Source organism: Lepisosteus platostomus, chromosome 13 (genome assembly GCF_059453375.1).
Source record: "Lepisosteus platostomus isolate fLepPlt1 chromosome 13, fLepPlt1.hap1, whole genome shotgun sequence".
NCBI classification, from domain to species: Eukaryota; Metazoa; Chordata; class Actinopteri; order Semionotiformes; family Lepisosteidae; genus Lepisosteus; species Lepisosteus platostomus.
In genome coordinates this window covers 44115816-44136558 of record NC_142623.1, presented here as the reverse complement: position 1 = coordinate 44136558, position 20743 = coordinate 44115816, and the positions used below count along the sequence as shown (strand labels likewise).

The window sequence follows — 20743 nt, the reverse complement described above, 5'->3', positions numbered from 1 at the left end:
AGTGTGAACTTCTATTTGTAGTGGTGATGCATTTAAAGCACAGCTGCCCGTGCCAACTCTCAAAAAACAACACTCAGTCCAAGTTAACCACAGTGTAACAAGTTTATTTATTCTGCGCAATACAGAATCACAAACAAAGGATCACAATGCAATAGAATCGTACTTCCATCACAAAAGAAAAGGTTTAAAATGTTGCTTTGTATTGCGTTGTAAGGTAACTTCCACTAATTTTAAAAAAAGCAACTCAAACATGCTCTTCGACAATATAAAAACCCAGGTTCACACCAATGCAAGGTCTTAGACCTCAGGAAAATGGAAATGGCTGGAAATCCTTGCAGCTTCAGAACTGAAAACAGCAGTCATATCTTCATCATATTTACAAAAGCATGTTGGTTCATGCATTCAAAAAAACAACATAAGGAACAGCTTCTCAAATTGCGCTCACTCTAGACCCTAGTTCAGGCCTCTGGCCTTTCTGTTTACGGAGAAAATTCTCTACAGCAACTTAAAAAGTACATACAAACGGAAGAGAAGAGAAGGAAATCAAAAATCATACACACAGGTCTGAGAGTGACATCCCAGGGGCTGTTTGTCTAGACCGTCTACCAACCTGGAAATAACATTTCAGTGATTTGACAACCCCGATCTCCACGTCCAGAAAGCAAACCAACTAATCTGTTATTGCAGCTCCAAAGTCTCCATGTTTAAGTAGAAAATTAAATTTGTACAGGATCCCCACCCCCCCCCTTCCCAACACCCACGGAGGGGTTACATTCCCCACCCTCCGCTCATGTTCATGCTGTTCGACATTCCGCCCATCCCGTTCATCCCCATGGAGCCGCGGTTTCCACTTCCGTAGTAGCTGCTGCTCATCCCACTTTGATTACCTAACAGGAGAACAAAACGGGAGCTTCAGGATTCTCCGAGCCCCTGGCGCTGCACGGTTTCCTCGCAGAAGAGAAATCACACTCGCCCCATGAAGTACGCATCCTATCAGAATAGCTTACTAGATATACTTTAGTGCTTTTTACAATCTGGGGGACACAGGGATTTCTAGACAGGCATCAAATGCCACAAGTTAGGGGTCCAGCCCTGCATAAGTCTGGGGCAATCTTAACTGGGAATGCAAGTGCATCTGGCAATTTCAGGAGCGCATGAAATGGTAAGGGCTGCAAAACAGACTGGTGCAGGACCCGTCTTCACAGCTCTCCTCCTTGAAGGACCCTGGTGTCTTGTCTTTCCGCTCATTAAGAGCTCTATTTGGACCAATTCTGCAGATTTCTCAAGTTTCTTTGAGGACACCCACAACGCCCGCAGGGTTATGGCACTCAAGGGTGAGGAGCTGTGCAGCGCATCCTGCGGTTAGCGGTTTCTCCAGATCAGTCATTACACTTTGAAAACCAGCACTCAAGACTCCCAGAAAACCTACTGGGTCACTGCTTGTTTTGCTAGAGGAAAACCAAAATCGAGCAGGAGCGAGAAACTAGAACTCCCAGGATAACGGGGGAGAGGGAAATCAGGGCAAAGCATTACAGATAACATCTGGGTTAAACAATTAAGAAATGCAGTTATGGCAAAACTAAACAGACAACTAAATGTTGTAAAAAAAAAAAACAGGGGGCTGAAAACTCCCATAGAAACGAGCAATGGGAAAACACTTGCCGTCTGAGGTAATGGTGCAGTTCTGCTCTTAGATATGAGAAGGGCGTTTTTGTGCAATCACTGTAATAGGATGTTGCATTTGAGTCGTCCCCGGATTTGCTTCCTGCAATGTGTTTGTTCCGGCTGACGTTAGGATAGCGGACCAATCATGTTGTTGTGGATTTGCCGGCCAATAGCTTTCGACGGAAGGTTCGTTTTTATGGCACGCTACGTCATAGATATGTTTAATGTCCAGGCCTGCATTTGAGAGAAGTTGCAAAGCGGTAGCACAGAAGGAAAGGTTTGTGTACCTCCAAAATAACTTTTCAATTTAGACGTACATGGCCAAAACACACTCAGCATGCACAGGTCTGTGCTCAGTGTGTACTGCCCCTTAGTCACCAGAGTACTCCTTTATAACTAGGCTTGGGAGGATGCAATCACCAGTAACTGTTTCTTTTCCTCATGCAAACATTTCCATTGCTATGCTGGCACATTATGGTCCCAACAATACGTAAGACAGGGGGCAAAAAAGTAAAGAAAGCTAAATGTCTGTAAAACTCTTGCCTTAAGCAGGTGTCTATTTGCAACTAAGACTATTCTCCTGGTTCCAGATATTTATGACTGCTGTTACTGTTACACAAGAAGGACTGGGGACATTTCACCCATTTTTTCTTTTCAAGGCATCACACATGGTTGCAGTCTGGTGCAAATGAACACTTCTCACCCATGACAATCTAGAATTACAGATCACAGATAACAGATCTGACCTTATGCCAAATAAGTGACCAAAAGCTTGTGAAAAACATCAAAATAAAAACTGAAAGAAATAATGGGTTTACACATCCACCAGTGAACACATGATAAAAACATTTTAATTCATTTCAAGAAAATAACCCATTCGGATAATTAAGAGTTATCTGTGATTGGGGCAATTAAAGTGTTAAAATACCTGTGCATAAACTACATGAACAGATGATCTCGACTGTAACTAATGGCACATTAAGTGTTCTAACAGAAAAGAGGAGAACAGGAATCTTACGGGAGTCTTTTTTTCCAACAAAACTTCAATGCCCCAATTACTTCCAACCAATGCTCAAATTTGAACTTGCAGACTCGCTTCCCAGCAAGCACGGATATCCGTAACAATGACAGCGAAAAGAATCCTGCCAAGCCTGTTTATAACGAAGCACTCATCATTAGCACGAGTACAAACGTGGAACAGCCTCACAGGTGCGGGGGTTGACCGCACTGGGCATCTGCCACTGACCGCAGAGCCTCACAACAGATACTGGACATTGCACATCCCAGAAACCTAGTCAAAGCTAGCCTGATGTTCAGGTGTGGGTGGGCGAAGGATTTTTAAAACCAGATCTTAAATGCTGGATGATAAAAAACGAAATTACTCCTTTAAGTACAACAGTACAGTACACATGGCTCTGTTTTGACCTGTGAACCGAACTTGCTCTACCTACTAGTAACTGCTTTTACATGAGCTGTATGTTTCTAACTCGACCCCATCCCCGCCCCAAAGAAGAAGAGAGTCGACACTCACTGTACTCACCGTAGCCGCCAATACTTGCTTGGCTGCTGTAGCCCCCTGTGTATCCGCCGCCCATCTGCTGGTTACTGGGGCCGTAAGTAGACTGGTTTGCTGCAGAGGAAGAGCAGTCCGTCGTTAGTGAACGGCACGGTGCTCTGACCGTCCTTCCCCCTGCGCTGACCGAGTCTCAGAAAGTCACGGTGGTAAAAACAAACCGTTCTGTCTACACAAAACCACAACTGACCAGCAGCAAAATTCTTAAGGGGTCCAAAGCTAAAGGGAACAGTCAACAATGAAACTGAAACAGGACATTAAAGGATAACCCTGGTAAGATTCTGAAACAGGAAGATGCCTGTAAGATTTAACAATGCGAAGTACTGCAAAGATTTGCAAAAGCACAAGAAGGACTGAGTGGAAGGAGTGTATGATGAGAAGGTTGAGGGCTGATAAAGTCTTCAAGTCCAGCAGTGTGGAAAACTGGTTTGGGCTCAGGACCCTTAATCAAGGTATTTGACTCAAATGGCTTCTGCAAATCCAGGTGTAAAGAACTCCAAATGCAGTACGTTCCACAAACAACACTTGTTACAACGGCCAAATCATACTTTGTGAGAGTATAAGTACAGAATAAAACTGAAATTAGTCAAACGATTTGCACAGCTCGTATTTTAACATTTAATTGGTCAGCGTTTTTTTTTTCCCCAAAGGATGAACACGCAGGGAGACGGTGCAGAACAACTTACCCATTGCCCCCATCATCTGGCTTCCATAAGCTCCATTATTACCCCCAGCTGTGGAATTCAGGAACAGCTCTACATAGCGGTGTTCTGAAAGAGGAAAACACAGAAGGAAGTCAATGGACAGGGTTATCTGCAGAACTAATAATACCCCCACTTGCACTCATTTCACACACTTTACAAAGTATTCCAGTAAAGGGAAATTAGCTACCATCATAATACACTAGTCCAAAAACTGAAGGGTTTAAACATCATAAACTAAAATATTTAATATATTTCAGTGGTTTCTGCTCTGACAATGCTGAGGCACAACCTGGCAGACTTACGCATGTTTGCTTTGTCTTTAGACATGGCAGCCACAGCATCCTCATGTGTTGCAAACTCCACATCAGCCTCTCCTGTCACTCGGCCATCCGGGCCAATCTCGATGTGAACTCTCACTGGGTTCAGCGGGGAAAAAAACTGGGAAGGAGAGAGGAAGGAACGATGAGCTTCACCTTTCACACTTCCAGCTCCAACCCAAGATTTCCCGAAACAACATGATAACACGAGTACACAAAAGAATCCACACTCCATTTCATTACACTCAAAACTGAAGGGTTAATGAGCTGTGCTTCCTCCTCAGGCACCCACAATCTAGGACCGACACCTCAGAGCAAGATGAGAAAAGATGTCTCTAACTGCAGAGGGGATAACGACTGGGCGATACTTTGAGGTTCTGTAGAGGGGCCTGCGATGTTAAGGTGAGAAAGCTTCCAGTGCTGACTAATCTCAAAACCTGCATTTTGACTCAAAACGAATGGCAGCGGCAAAAAGCATTTCGCTATTTTAACCTTGCAGTTCTACATTGAGGTTAACTAGAAAAGATGAGCCCAAATCCGAGTCTTGTTTCCCCATCCTTAATACGGGAAAATAAATGACAGCACAGGAGTGCATCAGCTGTACACCCCTAAACCCGAGAACAGACTGACAGAAGAGCCGGCCTGCCGTGTTCCCCGTCGCCGAGGACAGGCACCTACGTTGTAGATGTCGGTCTCTGTGGCCCTGTAGGGCAGACCCCTCATGTGCACGCAGTGGCCCGTCGTGCTCTGGAATGTGGAACTCCCATCGCCATAGCGGCCGTCCGACACCCCTACAAAAAAGAGGAAGGAGAGGAAGATTATGGAAGAGTCCCAGGTGCCTTCACAAATCATCAGGAAAAAACAAGAAAACCTCCTCTCGTGGTCCTACAAACCATCTGCCTAGCACCCCCTCGGTTTAATTAAAAAAAAAGGCTGTAGCCTGCGAGTCTAAGCAGAACAACTGAGAAGTCTTGACTATTAGTGGTAACCAAAGGCATGAATATAGTAAAAAAGGTTTAACATGCCTTCAGTACCTCGTCCAAACCGCTGGTCGGAGCCAAAACCATAGCCATCACTGTATCCATTGTAGTCATCATAACTACCATAGCCTGAAAAACAAGAGTCATCAGCTTTAAAAAAAAATACTGGTCTAGATACCAGCCGTCAAAACACTTGCAACAGTAATGTTAGCATTACAAAAGGCACAGAAGCCTTGTTAAGCAAATGTTTAGCCGATCCAATTCTAAGCACCTGTTCTAACTACCAACAACCAGCCCCTGGAAAAACAAGGCAGTGCGGGAGATTCCACCATTGAGATTCCCAGCTGTTGAAACCCTGGCCACGACACTACAGGCGCTCACGCCAACGCAAAAATCAGAATGACTTACGCCTTCACGAGAAGCCGAGGCACAACGAGCCCCTGCACCATGCAGCGCTGTGCAAGAGCAGCTCTCCGCCGCCGTGCCACCCCGGAACTGAACCACCACCCCCACCCCCCCGGAGGCCGACTATCCTCTGGGAAAAACGGGAGCGCTTTCCCGTGAAACAGCCGCTTACCGCCGCCGTAGCCTCCCCGGCGCATCCGGTCGAACGAGCCGCCGCGGCCCATGTTGGTGTAGCCCCTCCCGCCCCCCGGCCGGTCGTAGGGCCCAGGGCGCTGCATGCCCATGGCCTTGCGCGGAGGCTCATAGTGGGTACGGACCTCCGCCCGGCTGCTCTTGAAAATCTCAATATACCTAAGACCGCACAAGACAAATTAGTGGGCATTTAGCAACAAGCAAGGGGCAGAGTCTTTACACTATGGTCACAAAAGTCCAAAATTATGAATGCCAACATTTAACAGGAATGTATTTTAAAAATCTTTAAAGTCTTCTGTCTTTAAGAGAGTAATTTTTGTGCACAGCCTTCTTGGAATTAAAAGGTGCAAAAAAATTCCTTTCAATCCTGGTTTTGAAAGGCACTTTAAAGATTTTACATGAATTAGAATTTACTTCTCAAGGAGTGCAGGACGTGCAAAGTCAGAATTACACTGACTCTGCAAACAAATCTCTTTAAGGTGTCATATCTTGGCATTGTTTTGAATAAGATTTGAAGGTTTTGCAATAAAAAAATAAGACTTTTCTTATGGTTACCTGGAAATCCTAAGCATCATCTTTTGCATGTTATATCAATGCCATACTCCCTTAGTGACTATTGCATCCTACACTTGAACCAGTACAGAGATGTTACACCAGGTGCAGTACACACTTGCCCAGTCCACATGTTACCTCTAGTAGCAGGGTCCAGGCTGTCCCATTGCTTGATGCAGCAGTCATTGTGAATTGTGTGTCCCTGAGATTATGTCATGTCAAGACAGTGCTGAGCATCACCATCGCTGGCTTTTACTTGGAGTGGAACATCACACTATCCTCACTACTCCCACATCAGGAGCTTGCAGTTACTCAGGCAGTGCAACAGTACATACTCTTGTAATGTTCACGTTTATGCCAATACAACAGATATTACACCGTCGGGCATTGCGTGAAACATTAATCAAGTAGAACAAAAGCATATGTTTGACCACATCAGTCAATCACTAAGGCTGAAACAGAATTTCTCGAGTTCATTTATCCATACAAACAACCCCGATGTGAAACCCCTTGGTGGCAAATTAACTGGCAACAACAAAACACATGTGTGATATGTCTTTTGCCCAAGTAATATTAGAGAACATTTAACTATAAAATCTTTACAGAAACAAACAGTGTTTCTGTCCTACATGCCCTGAGCACAGGCTACACCATCGTAAAATGGCTTCTCCACACAGCCATCGTAAAAACGGCACCACAGAGAGGAAACTGTGGTGCACGTTCAAACGGGATGAGGAGGGAAGCATTCTGCGCAAAGAGCACACAGTGGCTGACCTTCTCCTTAAAGCAGTGAGCACCCTCTTGTGGGCACTGCTGACAGTACAGCTCCATCACACTCCCATCATCACTAGGGCCAAATGGAACTGCTCTAAGGGACATGGGCTTCACAGAACCAGGCCAAACTAACATACGACACCTGTCCAAACCTCATTCCCGTACATCAAACTCAATGCAAAAAAATGGCATGAAGATGAATGTTACACTGCCTGAGTAATTGAGGACTTGTGAGGGGGATCACAGTTTAGCTTTAAGGAATATACAGATTCAGAGCTGCAGATTAGTCTTTTAAAGGAGGAAAACATTTGCCTGTCTGGTTATTTCAGCAAGTTCCTCACATGCTGTGTAGCTCTAAATCACCATCAGGAGATGGTAAACATTGAAAGAACGACACTCCATGCTCAGATCTGTCCTACACGTGTTAAAATTCAATCTACTGCTCAGCTCTAGGTAAAAGAAATATTAAGTATGGCTTGTTTGTGGGGAAAAAAAAAAGAATATCTTGGACTTTCTCCCACAAAAGGCTGTGAATATCTTGTTTGTGTCTGTGTGTGTGTTCCAGTGATTTTGAATGTATACCATAAGAAAAGCGACTTAGCCATCCAACCATCCATCCCCACCTGTGCCCTATTCTTTCCTTGTGTTTCTTTAGAGCCTTTTCAGCTATATCCTGTGAAGCAAACTGCACGAAGGCCTCCCCCGTACTCCTCCCCTGGAAGTCCACCGGCAATGTTATCCCATTTGGCACGATTTCCAACCCTTCAACCCAAGGACAAATAACCCCAGCAGGGGACATATTAAATCACATGCCCAATCACAACGTTTACTTAATGCATCATACATACCAGACGCTCTCGGACGATAACTGCATTGGGACATAACGAAAATGAGGTACAGCACACAAGCCCACACGGAAGAACATTTAATAGGGCTCCTCATTACCCCCCCCCTGCAGGTGGCTTGCCTAAAACTCCCGGACATTTAAAGAGAAAACGGACCCTCCAGTGTTAAAACTTGAGCCGCCAGGTGTAGATCAAGCAGGAAACTGATGGCCTGCAGGAAACGGGCCCGCACAAGGGATCCAAAAAGAAACGGCCAGAGGAACAGCTCTCCGAACACAGGCTGCAAACTCACCCACTGGATGGAGCTTTTTGGATCGTTCCCTCAAGACCCACTTTTACATTTAAAATCGATGGGGGGGGGTTAAACAATGAAAATGCTTACAACAAACGCTGCAATATTACAAACATGTTCTCTCTAACGGAGTATAACCACATGCGGTATTAGAAGCTGCATAAAACGGAAAACATTCAAAATACACAAAAGGTCGCGAGGCTAAAAAAGAAACTGCATGTAACGCACCTGAGAAAAACTGAACTATTTCTTCTTTGCTGCAGCCAAAGGGAAGCCCTCTGAGTCGCACCAGTCCATCCCCAGCAGACTCAGGGCAGTTGGGACCAGTGTGTTTCAGAACCCAGTCCATTTCAACATTATTTGATTTGAACACTGAAATGTGAAAAAGTTACCAACCCATTAGAAAAATATCTTACGATGCGGTTCCGTATTTGAGCCCCAAACCATGTTCATATTTCAGTCTATGACGAAAAAGATGAAACGCGGCCCCTTACCTTCAACGTATCTGTGTCCCATCGTCTCCCTATCTTTCTTAACGGCAATTTTCAAGTCCTCATCCGTCTCCAGCTCTACAAACGCTTCTCCACTTGGCCTGCCCTCTCTGGTGTAGGTGAAGTGGATGCCATTCGAATCGTTCGCAATTTTGCAATCTGAAAGGGAGGCGTTCTCTTATGAAACACACAGGTGGCAGCAGGCCTACGAACCATGCAAACCACAAAAGGCGCTTAAATTTTCCTAAATTTTGTATTTGAAGTGCCCGACCTATTCAGATGCAGTAATGCTTTAAGACTGTCACTGTACTGTGGAATAATCGCATTACAGCGATGCCTTTATCCAGGATAATATACCCAAAGGAATAAAGAGGAGAAAAACTGAACTGGTAGAGACTTCTTACCTGAGAAAAACCTCTGGACCTCTTCGACCGAGCACGACCAGGGCAGCCCCCGAACGCGCACCACGAATCCCTCGCCTTCAGCCATGGCTCGCTCCGAGACGGTGTCTGTGCAGCGCTGTCTGAAACACACACATGCAGTTTCAACCGAGAGAGGAGACCCCCCCACCTGCGTGCGCATGGAGCCCACACCTCGGGCTCCTACCCTGAACCCCGCCGCGACATGCCCCGAGGCACGGTTCAAGGATCACACCGCAGGAAAAACACACCGGTCAATACTGCTGTTTTGAACGCGGCTCTCTTATCAGTTACACTACCGTTCCTGAAGTACACACTGACTCGGCTTCAGCGGCTCAACACTGCCACAGTCACGGCACAGAGAGGTGTTTTACAACATGCGACAACTTAGCCAAGGACAGAACAGGAAACCGCAGGTTTCAGAGTTTTCACAACGCTTTCGGTTTCCTCTTCGCGTCGCTCGGTACGTTTCGATCAAACCAGTAAAGTGACGTGAACCGCTTCCCCGTTCACCAACTCGGAGATGCCGCATTTCTCCAAAGGAGAGGTAGCTCTGACCACCCCCCCCAAAAAAAAGTTTTGTGCGTTTTTGGCCGGTTCCAACAAGCGAATAAACTATTAATCTTTACACTTTTTGGCGAATTCCACAGAGCACAGCGAGGCTGTGCTACTCTTTGCGACGATTAAAACTAGTTACACCGAGATAACGTGCAACACCCCCGGACACGCGATTCGCGCCAGGAGCACTCGGTGCCCTCGGGCCACGGAACCGAGCCGAGCCGCACCGGGGCCCCCGAACCGGGCCCAGGCTTCCGCATGGGGTTCATGCACGGCGCGCCGGAGAGAAAATTCAACCTCTGAAAGCAGACAATTCCCGGATAAGCATCAGAGGGAGGGGGGATGGGAGAACAGAACACAGCACGGCGTCTTCATCCGGTCTCTGAAGCCGGTTGCTCTATAAAGGCAGCCCCGCCGATTACAAACCGAGGCCGGTATCCTCGCTCCTAACAGGGTTGTGGAAGGGCAGCGCTGCCTCAGACACCCCGAGTACCCGTGCGGGACCACGCCGGCTCCGCGGTGCTGCGGGCGGGCCGACGGGGCGGTAGGCCATCTGGCTCCCAGCGCCGACATCTTAGATCCACGGACACCGCGCCAGCCGCCGCACTGGCAGGGCAGATACCACCCGATCGGGAGGGATTACTCGACCCGGGCGCTCTCTCACCACCGAAATCCGCCCCACGGGCGGGCTCCCGGGCCAGGCAGCGCCGGCTCTGTCGAATAAATCCGCGGGCGGCCTCGCTCGCCCGCTCGGAGACCCAGACAAAAGGAACCGCAGGCCGCGCCGCGCCGGCCGGAGACCCGGGCCCAGCAAATACCCTCACAGGCGGGACACAACGCGCAGAACGAGCGTCACGAAGAGCTTAAGCTTCTTAATGAGTTACTTCAACAAAAAAATACCTCAGTTCTCCGTCGAATACTAGTATTATTATTACCTTTTTTTTTTCCAAACCTCCGGCTTCCACAAGCGTGGCTACACTCCCCTAGCTCCTCGCGCCTGCGTTAAACTGACCCGAGCGCGAGACTGCGCGGCGCGGCACTTGGGCAGGACGGGTGACGTAGGACGCACGGACACGTCCGGGGGGAGGGGTGTGTGTGACGTCACATCCCCGGAAGTCCCGCTTTCTTCATCGGCGTGCCTAGCGTGGCCTTGGCGCGGTATTTGTTGAGCAGTTATTTTTAGTTAAACGTGTAAACGGTTGACAAAGAGTTTGTATGATTTCGCTGGAGCTAATGATGGTAGGGTGGCAGCCTAGTTTAGGACCTTAGACCATGCAAGTACCGCTTTCCGCATGTAATTACTGTAGAGCCCGCATATGCGCACTAAACACTGTCGTTAGGAAATGTCACTAGAGACTGTTTATTAATGCAGTACAGTAGCGCTTAATAATAGTCTAGTAAGAAGAAATAAAATCTACATCACACCTGATCATAAACGAAACCAAGCGATAAGAATAGTTTTATGAATACCCTGGCTGTCGAAAAGACTAAGGGCCCATTTCTGTAGCCCTTGTAGTACCGGCGCTGTTTCTTTAAAAGGCCTCTCAGCAGGCTGTTATGAAGGCGACATGCATCGCTTAGTATCGACAGAGAAATGCTTTCCCGAACCCTCCTGCTCTGCGCTGGCGCTATTTCGGCCTTAAGTGAAGAGGAGGTTAGTATTTGCCAAATAAATAATAAACCCGTCCTTCAGCAATGCGTGCCAGACTGGAGTGCGGTTTTATTTTAAAACGAATCCACAGCTGAGCGTCTCGGGAGGCCGAGATTTTACATTTTAAAACCGGTTCATTGAGCATTCATTGAGAAAGGTTAAACACGAGAGGATTCCATCTGCCCCGTTTGGTGACTCAATAAACGGACACATTGCTTAGTCGCGGGGAGCCGTCAAGCCTTTAACAAAAATACATAATTTAAAAAAAAACATGAGTATATTGCTTTACATGTCCATTTATCTAGGGTACGTTGAACAATTTGGCGGGATTCTGTATGATACTCAGAATAGAGAAGGAAATAATCTACTTTCGCCGAAAGAGAATGAGTAAAAATGAGACTCATCCGCACGGGGAAAGTAAGTGTGCAGAGACGCGTCCATGGGCAGAATTTGATTAATTTTAATAGCATTATAAAAGAATCCGCTTGTGAGTACTAGCAGGAGCAGTACCGGAGGCCCCGCCCACAGGGCGAAGCCCCCCGAGCGCTCATTGGTGACGCTCTCCCAGAGCCCGCCCAGTCCAGGGACGTGCGCACACTGATTGGCGCAGCCTGCGTCACAGCGCGCCGTCCGGGGCTCCGAGCGGAGGCGCCAGACTTGAATCTCGGATCCGAGCGGCGGTCGCAGTCTGACGGGTTTAGGCGCCTCTTCTCGCCCGGTTTGTCTACCTTCAGAGACGGTGCAGACGTTGCCTCGACTCGCCATGGCCACTCCGCCCAAGCGAATGTGCATCAGCCCCACGTTTGACAACAGTTTTGAAAAAAGGACGAAGAAGATTTCAGTAGAGGGCAACATAGGTAAGTCTTTGCAAACGGACGCTTCGCCGTGTTGTGGTTCCAAAATACAACCCTTTTTTTTGTTTTAAAAATAATCGGATATTCCAAATCTAGTGCGTTGTTTTTTTTTTTTTTTAAAAAAAGGTTGAAATGTTGCTTAAAATGTTCTTGTGAACCGCGGCGGGAAGGGCTGATGGCGCCGTGCGGTCCGTGGTCGCCCTGCGGTGTCTGCCGCCCTCCGGGGCTGCACACGACCCGGGAGAGCCGGGTCCAGAGCGGGACACCGGGGCGGGGTGGCCGCAGGCTGCTGTCCAGCGGCTGTCCAGCGGGTGTCCGGCTGATGATCTTTGTGTGAAGTTCGGGTTTGGCGCCAAACTGGAGCGGAGCTCTTCCGCCTCTCCGCTCGCCCGAGTGTGTGTGCGTGTGTGACAAATATAATTTAAAAAAAAAACAGCGATTTTGTTATGATTTTTAACAAGCACGTATTTTCCCTTGATTTGTTTTTGAATGAATAACTGGCCTGGACAGAGTTATGAACGGGGTTGAACGAGTTCACGGAGGGAGCTGCGTCAGCACGCGTAGTATGGCCTCACTTGAGGTAGCCCTGCTGTGCGTTTACTACACAAGAGAGATTGCAGACTACAGGAAGCCCTTCGGCTCCTCTGGTAGCAGCAAACGGGGGACAGGGTGTCCGGCTGTGTCGTCCCATAAAACAAGCACCAGCTTCAGCAGCATGGCTGGGCAGTGTGTTCCAGTCCCCCACCACTCTCTGTGTAAATCCCCCCCCCCCCCCCCGCTGCTCTTGGCCATATATTACCCTTTCCCTGATATTAAGTTCAGTTTATTTGTCATATGCACAAGAGCAGTGAAATCCTTATTTGCTTATATGCTCCAATACAAAGACAGAACAACAGCAGCAGCAAAAAGTCAAATAACATACAACTTAAAAAAAAAAAGTCAGACAAGCAGTGTGAGAAGAGAAAAGGTCATCAGTATGAGCCAGTGGAAGGGGTAGAGTTCAGCAATCTGAAACTCCTGGATATTCCTACCTGTGTCCTGCGCTGTCTGTGAAACCGTTGCCCCTGTGCAGAGTGAGGTCATTCTGCTCGCTGCCCTGGCCAGGGCCCCTGGGTAAGAGGCCTGGATTGACAGGGGACATGTCCGCCCTTGATCCCCGCTCGGGACGGCCCGGCGCTCCCAGAGCCGCGCGGCTGACCGCCTAGCCTTTCCCTCCCCAGCTGCTGGGAAGTCGACGTTCGTGCGCCTCCTGGAGAAGACGTCCGACGAGTGGGAGGTGATCCCGGAGCCGATAGCCAAGTGGTGCAACGTCCAGACGAGCGAGGACGAGTTCGAGGTACGGGGCCTCTGGCTGCTCCCCCCGACACCCGTCCGCTGGGCCGGCGCTCCGAAACGCCCGTCTGGCTCTCCAGCTCGCTAGGGTTTGAGGGGCCGATTCCCCATGCAATATGGCTGTTACACCCCCCGCAGCTCTCTGGGTAAAGAAATGGCTCCTGTTCCTGGCTTACAGTGCACCCAGTCAAGGTTTCTGCTTTCTTATGCATCACGGCAAAGGGTTCTTTTTCGGTGCCTTTTACTTGTTCAGCACTTATTCAAGAATAAAAAGGTGGTTGTTTTAGCTTCTTAGGATTGCAAATGGTAAAGTGTTTAATCTGAATTGGTTGAGGGAAATAATAATAATTCCTTACACTTATATAGCGCTTTTCTGGACGCTCCACTCAAAGCGCTTTACAGGTAATGGGGACTCCCCTCCACCACCACCAATGTGCAGCCCCACCTGGATGATGCGATGGCAGCCATAGTGTGCCAGAACGCTCCCCACACACCAGCTATCAGTGGGGAGGAGAGCAGAGTGATGAAGCCAATTCATAGATGGGGATTATTTGGAGGGCCAATGGGAAATTTGGCCAGGACGCCGGGGTTACACCCCTGCTCTTTTCAAGAATCGCCCTGGGATTTTTAATGACCACAGAGAGTCAGGACCTCGGTTTGACGTCTCACCCGAAGGACGGCGCCTGCTTGCAGTCTAGCTTACAGCCCGCTAACGCCCCCTCTGCCCGCTGCCAGGAGCTCAGCGCGTCCCAGAAGAGTGGGGGCAACCTGCTGCAGATGCTGTACGACAAGCCCAGCCGCTGGGCCTACACCTTCCAGACCTACGCCTGCCTGAGCCGCGTGCGCTCGCAGCTGCGCCCGCCTGCCGCCAAGCTGCGCGAGGCCGAGCGGCCCGTGCAGTTCTTCGAGCGCTCCGTGTACAGCGACAGGTGAGCCCCAGCAGAGTTCACGGCTCTGATTCCGTTTTCTGAGGGGATGCCAGTTAGGTTTATTTATCATTTGTGGGTTTTCGCCGTATGGCATTTGTATACGACGTACAGATTTCGCCCTCTCTCCTCCAGGTATGTTTTCGCCTCCAGCCTGTTTGAGTCGGGCAGCCTGAACGAGACGGAGTGGGCTGTCTACCAGGACTGGCACAGCTGGCTGCTCAGCCAGTTCGAGTCGCAGATCGAGCTGGACGGCATCGTGTACCTGCGAGCCGAGCCCCAGGTGAGCGGGTATCTGCGGGGCACCACGCCGGGGGCGGCGAGTTTCCGGGGCTTACTCTGTGATACCCCAGGGAGGGGTACAGCGACCTCGGCCCTCCCGGGCTGTGCCTCTGTCCTTTTCCGTTTCCCAGGGTGAGGATGAGGCAGAATTGAGCACGGCGGAGATGGGGACTTGGTCCTCCTGTGGGCTCCTGAACATTGCCAAGCTCAGAATGCGCAGGTCTGCTGTTGAGCCCTCGAGTCTCTCCCAAGACTTCAGTGCTCAACAACTTAAATCATTTACATGTATGCTTATAAGATCACTTTATTGGCCATATACAATTTCTTGCATTAGGAATTTGTCTTTTCGCAGACCCCAGCTTGCTCTCCATGAGACACACAGACAGGGAGAGAAGCTGGGGGTCAGAGCACAGGGTCAGCCGTTTAACCCTCCGCCCTAGATTATACACCTGCGCCCACTGGGAAAGTAGTCTTAACTCCTAGAAAATGGGCCAGGAGTCACTCCAGACATGTGCTGACCCTGTGCTGTCCCTCCCCCCCCCCATGTACAGAAGTGTATGCAGAGGCTCCACCTGCGAGGCCGCGAGGAGGAGCAGGGCATTGAGCTGGACTACCTGGAGAAGCTGCACTACAAGCACGAGTGCTGGCTCTACAACAGGACCACGAAGTGAGTGAGCCTGCCTGCGCAGGGGTGTGCACCTGGGGACTCGTCGGACAGCTGTATACCTTGCCGCCCTCTTTATCTTTCACGTTTTAACGTGTTCTTGTCAGATTCCTGGATTGGTTTATACTGGCCAGCGCAGTGTTCTCTTGGTCCGAAAGCCAAAAGGCCAGAAAGATGAGTAACTGTGTTCTTGTTGCTAAGGCTTAAAGTTTTAACTTTTTTTTTTTCCTTCTCTTGTTTTTTTTTTCCTCCCCCCATAGCGTTGACTTTGAATACTTGAAAGACCTCCCGATTCTGGTACTGGATGTTAATGACGATTTCAAAAACGACAAGATCAAGCAAGAAGCCATCATGGACAAGGTGGGTTTGCTGTCGCCGGGCAGCCAGCACCGCTCTGCTCCGCTGTGCGTTTGTGCTCTGCAGCAGAGTGCAGCAGGAGCACGTCCACACCCCACAGACACCTTAAGGACACGCCGGGTTCCAGGTTGAGCTTGCTCCAAGGCGATTGAGTCTGTGTTCAAACATGAAGCGTCTGAAACGAAGGCGCGCTCGGACTTTCGAGAGATGCGGCTGTACCTCTCGGAGGACACCGGGTCTCGTGCAGCTGATGGCCTTGTTTCTCAAGATGTCTTTTGTCTCCGTGTCCGCAGGTTAAGGAGTTCATGGGCACTTTGTAAGGCTTGGATGAAAAGGGGAGCTGTGAAGCGTCGCACTTAAACCGGGTCTCCGGGCATGAAGAGACGTTTCCGGTGTTTCTGTTTCTGCTTGCAGGGCGGCAGTGTGGGGGCTGAGAGACACGAACAAACAGAGCCACATCCCCACATGACACACAATGCAACCCTGTCCCTCTGTTCAGATGTGCCTGGTCATGAAGAAATCTTTTTTTTTTTTAAAAAACACCTACAAAGATTTTCTTGTAGAGGTGATATTTTACGTGGATCTCTTTGATGCATAAACATTTTTAACGTGATTTTACTCATTATGGCCACCCTGCGTGTAATAGCCTGTGTACAGGAATGAAAGACCTTCCATTGACCGAGTTCCTCCTCTGTGCTTTTACAAAGTGTTGGATCAGCCTGTTGCTGCTGCTGGGGACTGGTTTTTCTTAGCAGATTGACGACTCCAGGGCACACCTGGTTTCTCTGTGCACGCCACAGAAGGGCTTCACACCTCAGCTTCTTTCTACACAACGCATTGTTCTAAGGCAAACATCAAGACCGTTATCCTTTTGTCTCCCCTAGACTACATTAACAGGTGGTAATTGGTTATATTCTTGATTGTTTGCACAAGTAAAACAAAAATCTGCCTGCTAGTTATATTCCGGATCCTGTGTGCAGGGGTTCCACTGAATATTACTTGAGTTCAGAGTGTGTCTGTACATATTTTACTTTGGCGTGTATATTTATAAAGGGAAGGGTGGGGTTAGTGATGCATTTATGCAGCTGATATTTTCATATAGAAATGTATTTAAAATGCAATGAAACTTCTGCATTAAAGCTTGTACAATTTTAACTGGTTTCTTGATTTTTTTTTTTTTTTTTTGCTGCTTATGGAGGGAGAACATGGATAGAAATCACAGTCTTGGGATTTGACCTTGAGATTTGAATCCATGTAACGAGTGGTGTTTTATCACCCACAACAGGAGAGCAAATTGTGACTTATCAAAAATGTGATCGGAGTACAAAATGCTGCACTCAAATTGCTGAGAAAGATTGGCTTCAATTTTACTTCTAAGTGTTTGCACAAGAACTTGCCGCATTCTTTCATAAAACAAATAAAGGTTGACATGCTATAACATCAGGTGTTCCTTAGCAGAACCTAAAAAGATGAAGTCGTCGGCGGTTTATTTTCTCTATCGCATCCTTCACAGGTTTGCCACAGAGCTCTGTGTAGCCATGAATGTAAACAAACTTCGGGTTTTTAAAAAAGCATTTTTGCTACAATGGAGAATGGCTGGCTACACAGCATATGTCTCTAGAATGACTTAAGGACTTGTGTAGTCTTACAAAAAATATAAAAATCATGATAGTTTGGTTTTCTTGCAAGATCTTTGGCTGGCTACAGGGTGAGGAAATCTGATGTCACCCAGCACCTTGAATCATTTTCCTTCTTAAAAGATTCAGTTGTTTAGATACACTTATTCGAGTAAGTGGAATTAATTCATTGTGTATCTACACAGAGAGGGTCAAACTTGCACATTTTCCTAAAAAATTGTGTCAAATCTAGCTTTTATTTGAGCATCAATTCCAAATATCGATAATGACTCATTTACACAAACAATAGGAAATACTGCCAGTTACTGTGCCAATCTACCTCTCCTGTCTTGCAATATCCATATGGTATAAGTACATTCCCAAGTTTAAATACCCCAATTTTACTACATTTTGCAGCTGGGGAGGTAACTAAAATCTGGTTAAAGTGAATGTGTGTCTACATCGTCTGTTTAAACTGACATGGCTCTGCCCAGGACACCTTGCCTGTTGTACAAGAGTTCATTTGGTGTTTTTTCACCACCAATGTGCAACGAAAAGACGTTCAGCTTCTATGTGTTATAAGTGTGCATAGGGAAACCTGAACGATCTTGGAATGAATGGGTGAGGGTCAAAGACAGAAGGGCGAGCGGCTGAGCTGCGGGGTGTGTGTGTTCTGCTGACTGCAGGGCTCTCCCGTGGCTGGGGAGGAGGGAACTCTGCTTCTCGAGCATCAGCCAGCAGAGGGTGTCTTTTAGCTCCGCCGGCACCTGCTGTCCGGTCTGTCTGCGAGCCGAAGGAGCTGACAGGTGGAGTGGTGTGTGGTAAGGGGTCTCGGAGGGGTGCTGTCCACTACACCTGCACCTGTCTGCAGTGCTTGCAGTCTGACTCAATCGGGCCTCTTGGTACCGTGGTACACAATGCTATAGGTGAGCTTGTATAATGGCAGAGGCAGAGTGCGTGAATGAGACGTGTACAGGACACTTACTGTAGGGCAGCGTTGTGCGCCGGTGGGGGGCCACATCAGCATGCCTGTTGTCTAATTAGCTGCAGTTCACAGACCTGCCAACAGGGGACAACATGGGCCACAGAGATGTTGCAGAGCAGCCCCTAGGTTAGATCCAGCAAGAAACCAGGTGTATCTCTTCTGAACTGATGAGTACAGCACCGGCAGGCCTGAAACCTTCACTGCAGTAAGAACAGCAGGAAAGTTAGTCTGCATAAATTATTACAATGAATACAATGCTGTACTCACGAGCTGCTGTATCACCCTGCAGCTCCCAGCTAGCAGCCCACTGGAGCTCAGCAGGGTGAGCCTGGTCAGTACCTGAAGGGGAGACTCCTGGGAAAGCTAAGGCTACTGCTGGAAGAGGTGTTAGTGGGGCCAGTAGGGGGTGCTCATCCTGCAGTCTATGTGCATCCTAAAGCCGCAGTATAATGATGGGGACACTGCCTCAGAGGAGATGTAAAACTGAGGTCCTGATTCACTGTGGTCATTAAAAATCGCCGTGCCGGAGAGCCAGGTCAGTGAATAACACACCACGACACGACGGCGGAGGAATGTGTGTGCTGTTCGACACAGAAACGAACTCACGTGTTCGACAGCTGTCGCAGTTCACAACAAGGGTGTTAATAGGGCCAGCACACTGCGATCATGTGAACTGATGGCACTTGCTGGCGCTATCCAGAGCAGCAGGCGGGGAAGGGGCTCCTTCCCCTTTTCGCAGGAGGGGTGAACTCCAGACAGCAGACGTGTGACACATGCCCTGTACTGTATACTGTACATTGATCTTACAAATATGAACCTTTATTTTTTAAATCTGAAGCATGGTACTTGTCCTTTCACAGAGAGGACTGGGAAAGTGTTGCAAGTACCACGTACTAAGACTGACCTAAGATCCGAAAGGGAAACAAGTGCATCTACAGTGGCGTCAGGAACTGTTTCGTTAGCATCCTGCCAGGTGATGCGACATCATAATGCTTCATCAGAAGAAGAGGGTGATGGGACGTTTTCCATTCAGAAATTGCTTTGGATTCATATGAAATCCTGCGGATCGGCCCTCTTCCAAGACTCCGAAAGGTCACCTGCGCCTCCCCTGCAGTGCAGATTCCTGCTGCAGCAGGTGTCCTGGTCCAACGTCCCGAGAGCCCTGTCTCTCTGCCTTCCGGCTCACGGATTGCCCCACAGCCTGCTAGTTCTCAGATTGATTCAGAAATTACTTCTTCATTTTTCTTTCTTCTTCTAAAAAACTAAAAAACCTTTTCTTTCCGTGCCCTTATTTAGGCACCGCCCAGTGTTAAACTACAATTTAAGTCCCGAACCTGGTCTGTGCTGTGTGTAGTTCCAGAGATATAACAATTTGTTTGAGGGAAGACAATTCCAGCGGAAGCTGGCTCTGGCAGTAAGAGGTTTAGTCCAGGGGGCTCTGTGCCCACAATCCTGAGGCTGTCAGAGCAGGTGAGGAGATCTGCCCACACTTTCCTTGGAACTGCGCGCCAGCCCGGGCCTCCTGAGTGCCCCAGTGCCGGCAGCGGACAAGAAGCTTTGCAGACGAGGAGAAGTCTGCCTGGGTGCTTGAGTAACGACAGGAGCAGCTGTGAGGCTGGTTGTGCACAGGGTGACACAGGAAGGACAGCCTCAGCTCTGCGGAGGACGGCAGGTGTGACCCAGCTGCCAGTCCTCTCTGCACTGGGGTCAGGATAACAACTAGGCTCCCCTGGCAGAGGTCATCAAAGGCGATGTGGAAGTTCAGGCCCTGCCTCCCGGCTGCTCCACCCTTGTGTGGAGTATCCCACTCTGCCACGCTCCACGGGAGTCAGTCTGCTTTTAACACACTGTTCATCAGTCGTCCAAGAGCTGTACTCATCACTCACCAACAACATATTCAGGGTCAGGACCTGAGCTTGAATTAATGGCTCCTGCAACAGTTATGGAGAGCTTGGCCACAGCTTGCACAGTCACGCACAGCCTCTTCTGCAGGAGCACCCTCCAATCCAGAACACCCCCAAACACTCCAGGACACCCCAAAACACCCTGAGCGCTTCACTGCCTGGAGCAGCTCTCAGGAACTGCAACCGGCGTGCTCCCCGTCCGGTGAACATACCTCTGATGTACATTAGGACAGAATTGCTACAGAAATCAACAATCCGATCTGCTAGGATCAGAGGTGAGCAGTCAGGATGAACCCAAAGAAGATTCATCTCACTGCTGTCTCAGGTCTGATTCCTCATTGATGCTGCCCTAACTGCTTGCCTCCAATCCTAACACTTTCCGACTGGCCACACCTGGACACCTGG

At 48.7% G+C, this 20743-nt stretch overlaps 2 protein-coding genes across 10 annotated transcripts; one reads left to right on the top strand and one right to left on the bottom strand.

The window, feature by feature from the left end:
- Positions 1 to 83: 83 nt before the first annotated feature.
- On the bottom strand, positions 84 to 10811 carry hnrnph1l (heterogeneous nuclear ribonucleoprotein H1, like). 9 transcript variants are annotated; one of them, XM_088604856.1, is made up of 13 exons: positions 10703 to 10811; positions 9195 to 9313; positions 8794 to 8949; positions 8528 to 8671; positions 7786 to 7924; positions 5817 to 5995; positions 5285 to 5368; positions 4938 to 5050; positions 4245 to 4380; positions 3925 to 4008; positions 3206 to 3295; positions 1663 to 1899; positions 84 to 887 (listed from the first exon to the last, which is right to left on the bottom strand). In XM_088604856.1, the coding sequence occupies exons 2-12, from the start codon at positions 9277 to 9279 to the stop codon at positions 1691 to 1693; spliced, it is 1419 nt and encodes a 472-aa protein (XP_088460982.1). In that variant the 5' UTR covers positions 9280 to 9313; positions 10703 to 10811; the 3' UTR covers positions 84 to 887; positions 1663 to 1690. The 9 variants fall into 9 exon arrangements, with proteins under 9 accessions (XP_088460982.1, XP_088460983.1, XP_088460981.1 ...); XM_088604857.1 differs by having other exon boundaries at positions 3197 to 3295; positions 5294 to 5368; XM_088604855.1 differs by having other exon boundaries at positions 3197 to 3295; positions 9195 to 9315; positions 10706 to 10811.
- A 147-nt stretch (positions 10812 to 10958) lies between these two features.
- Positions 10959 to 16364, top strand: LOC148650743 (deoxycytidine kinase 2). The gene is made up of 7 exons (XM_088604863.1): positions 10959 to 12275; positions 13493 to 13608; positions 14340 to 14533; positions 14666 to 14813; positions 15364 to 15479; positions 15737 to 15836; positions 16127 to 16364. The coding sequence occupies exons 1-7, from the start codon at positions 12182 to 12184 to the stop codon at positions 16151 to 16153; spliced, it is 795 nt and encodes a 264-aa protein (XP_088460989.1). The 5' UTR covers positions 10959 to 12181; the 3' UTR covers positions 16154 to 16364.
- Positions 16365 to 20743: the final 4379 nt, after the last annotated feature.

Bases quoted from the DNA above. Each gene is read 5' to 3' on its own strand.
- hnrnph1l (XM_088604855.1), bottom strand. From the start codon at position 9,279: ATGGCTGAAGGCGAGGGATTCGTGGTGCGCGTTCGGGGGCTGCCCTGG. The intron at 8,950-9,194 runs GTAAGAAGTCTC...CCTCCCTTTCAG, and splicing joins GGTCCAGAGGTTTTTCTCAG to ATTGCAAAATTGCGAACGAT. The intron at 7,925-8,527 runs GTGCGTTACATG...CTTGGGTTGAAG, and splicing joins AATAGTTCAGTTTTTCTCAG to GGTTGGAAATCGTGCCAAAT.
- LOC148650743 (XM_088604863.1), top strand. From the start codon at position 12,182: ATGGCCACTCCGCCCAAGCGAATGTGCATCAGCCCCACGTTTGACAAC. The intron at 14,814-15,363 runs GTGAGCGGGTAT...CCCCATGTACAG, and splicing joins ACCTGCGAGCCGAGCCCCAG to AAGTGTATGCAGAGGCTCCA. The intron at 15,837-16,126 runs GTGGGTTTGCTG...CCGTGTCCGCAG, and splicing joins AAGAAGCCATCATGGACAAG to GTTAAGGAGTTCATGGGCAC.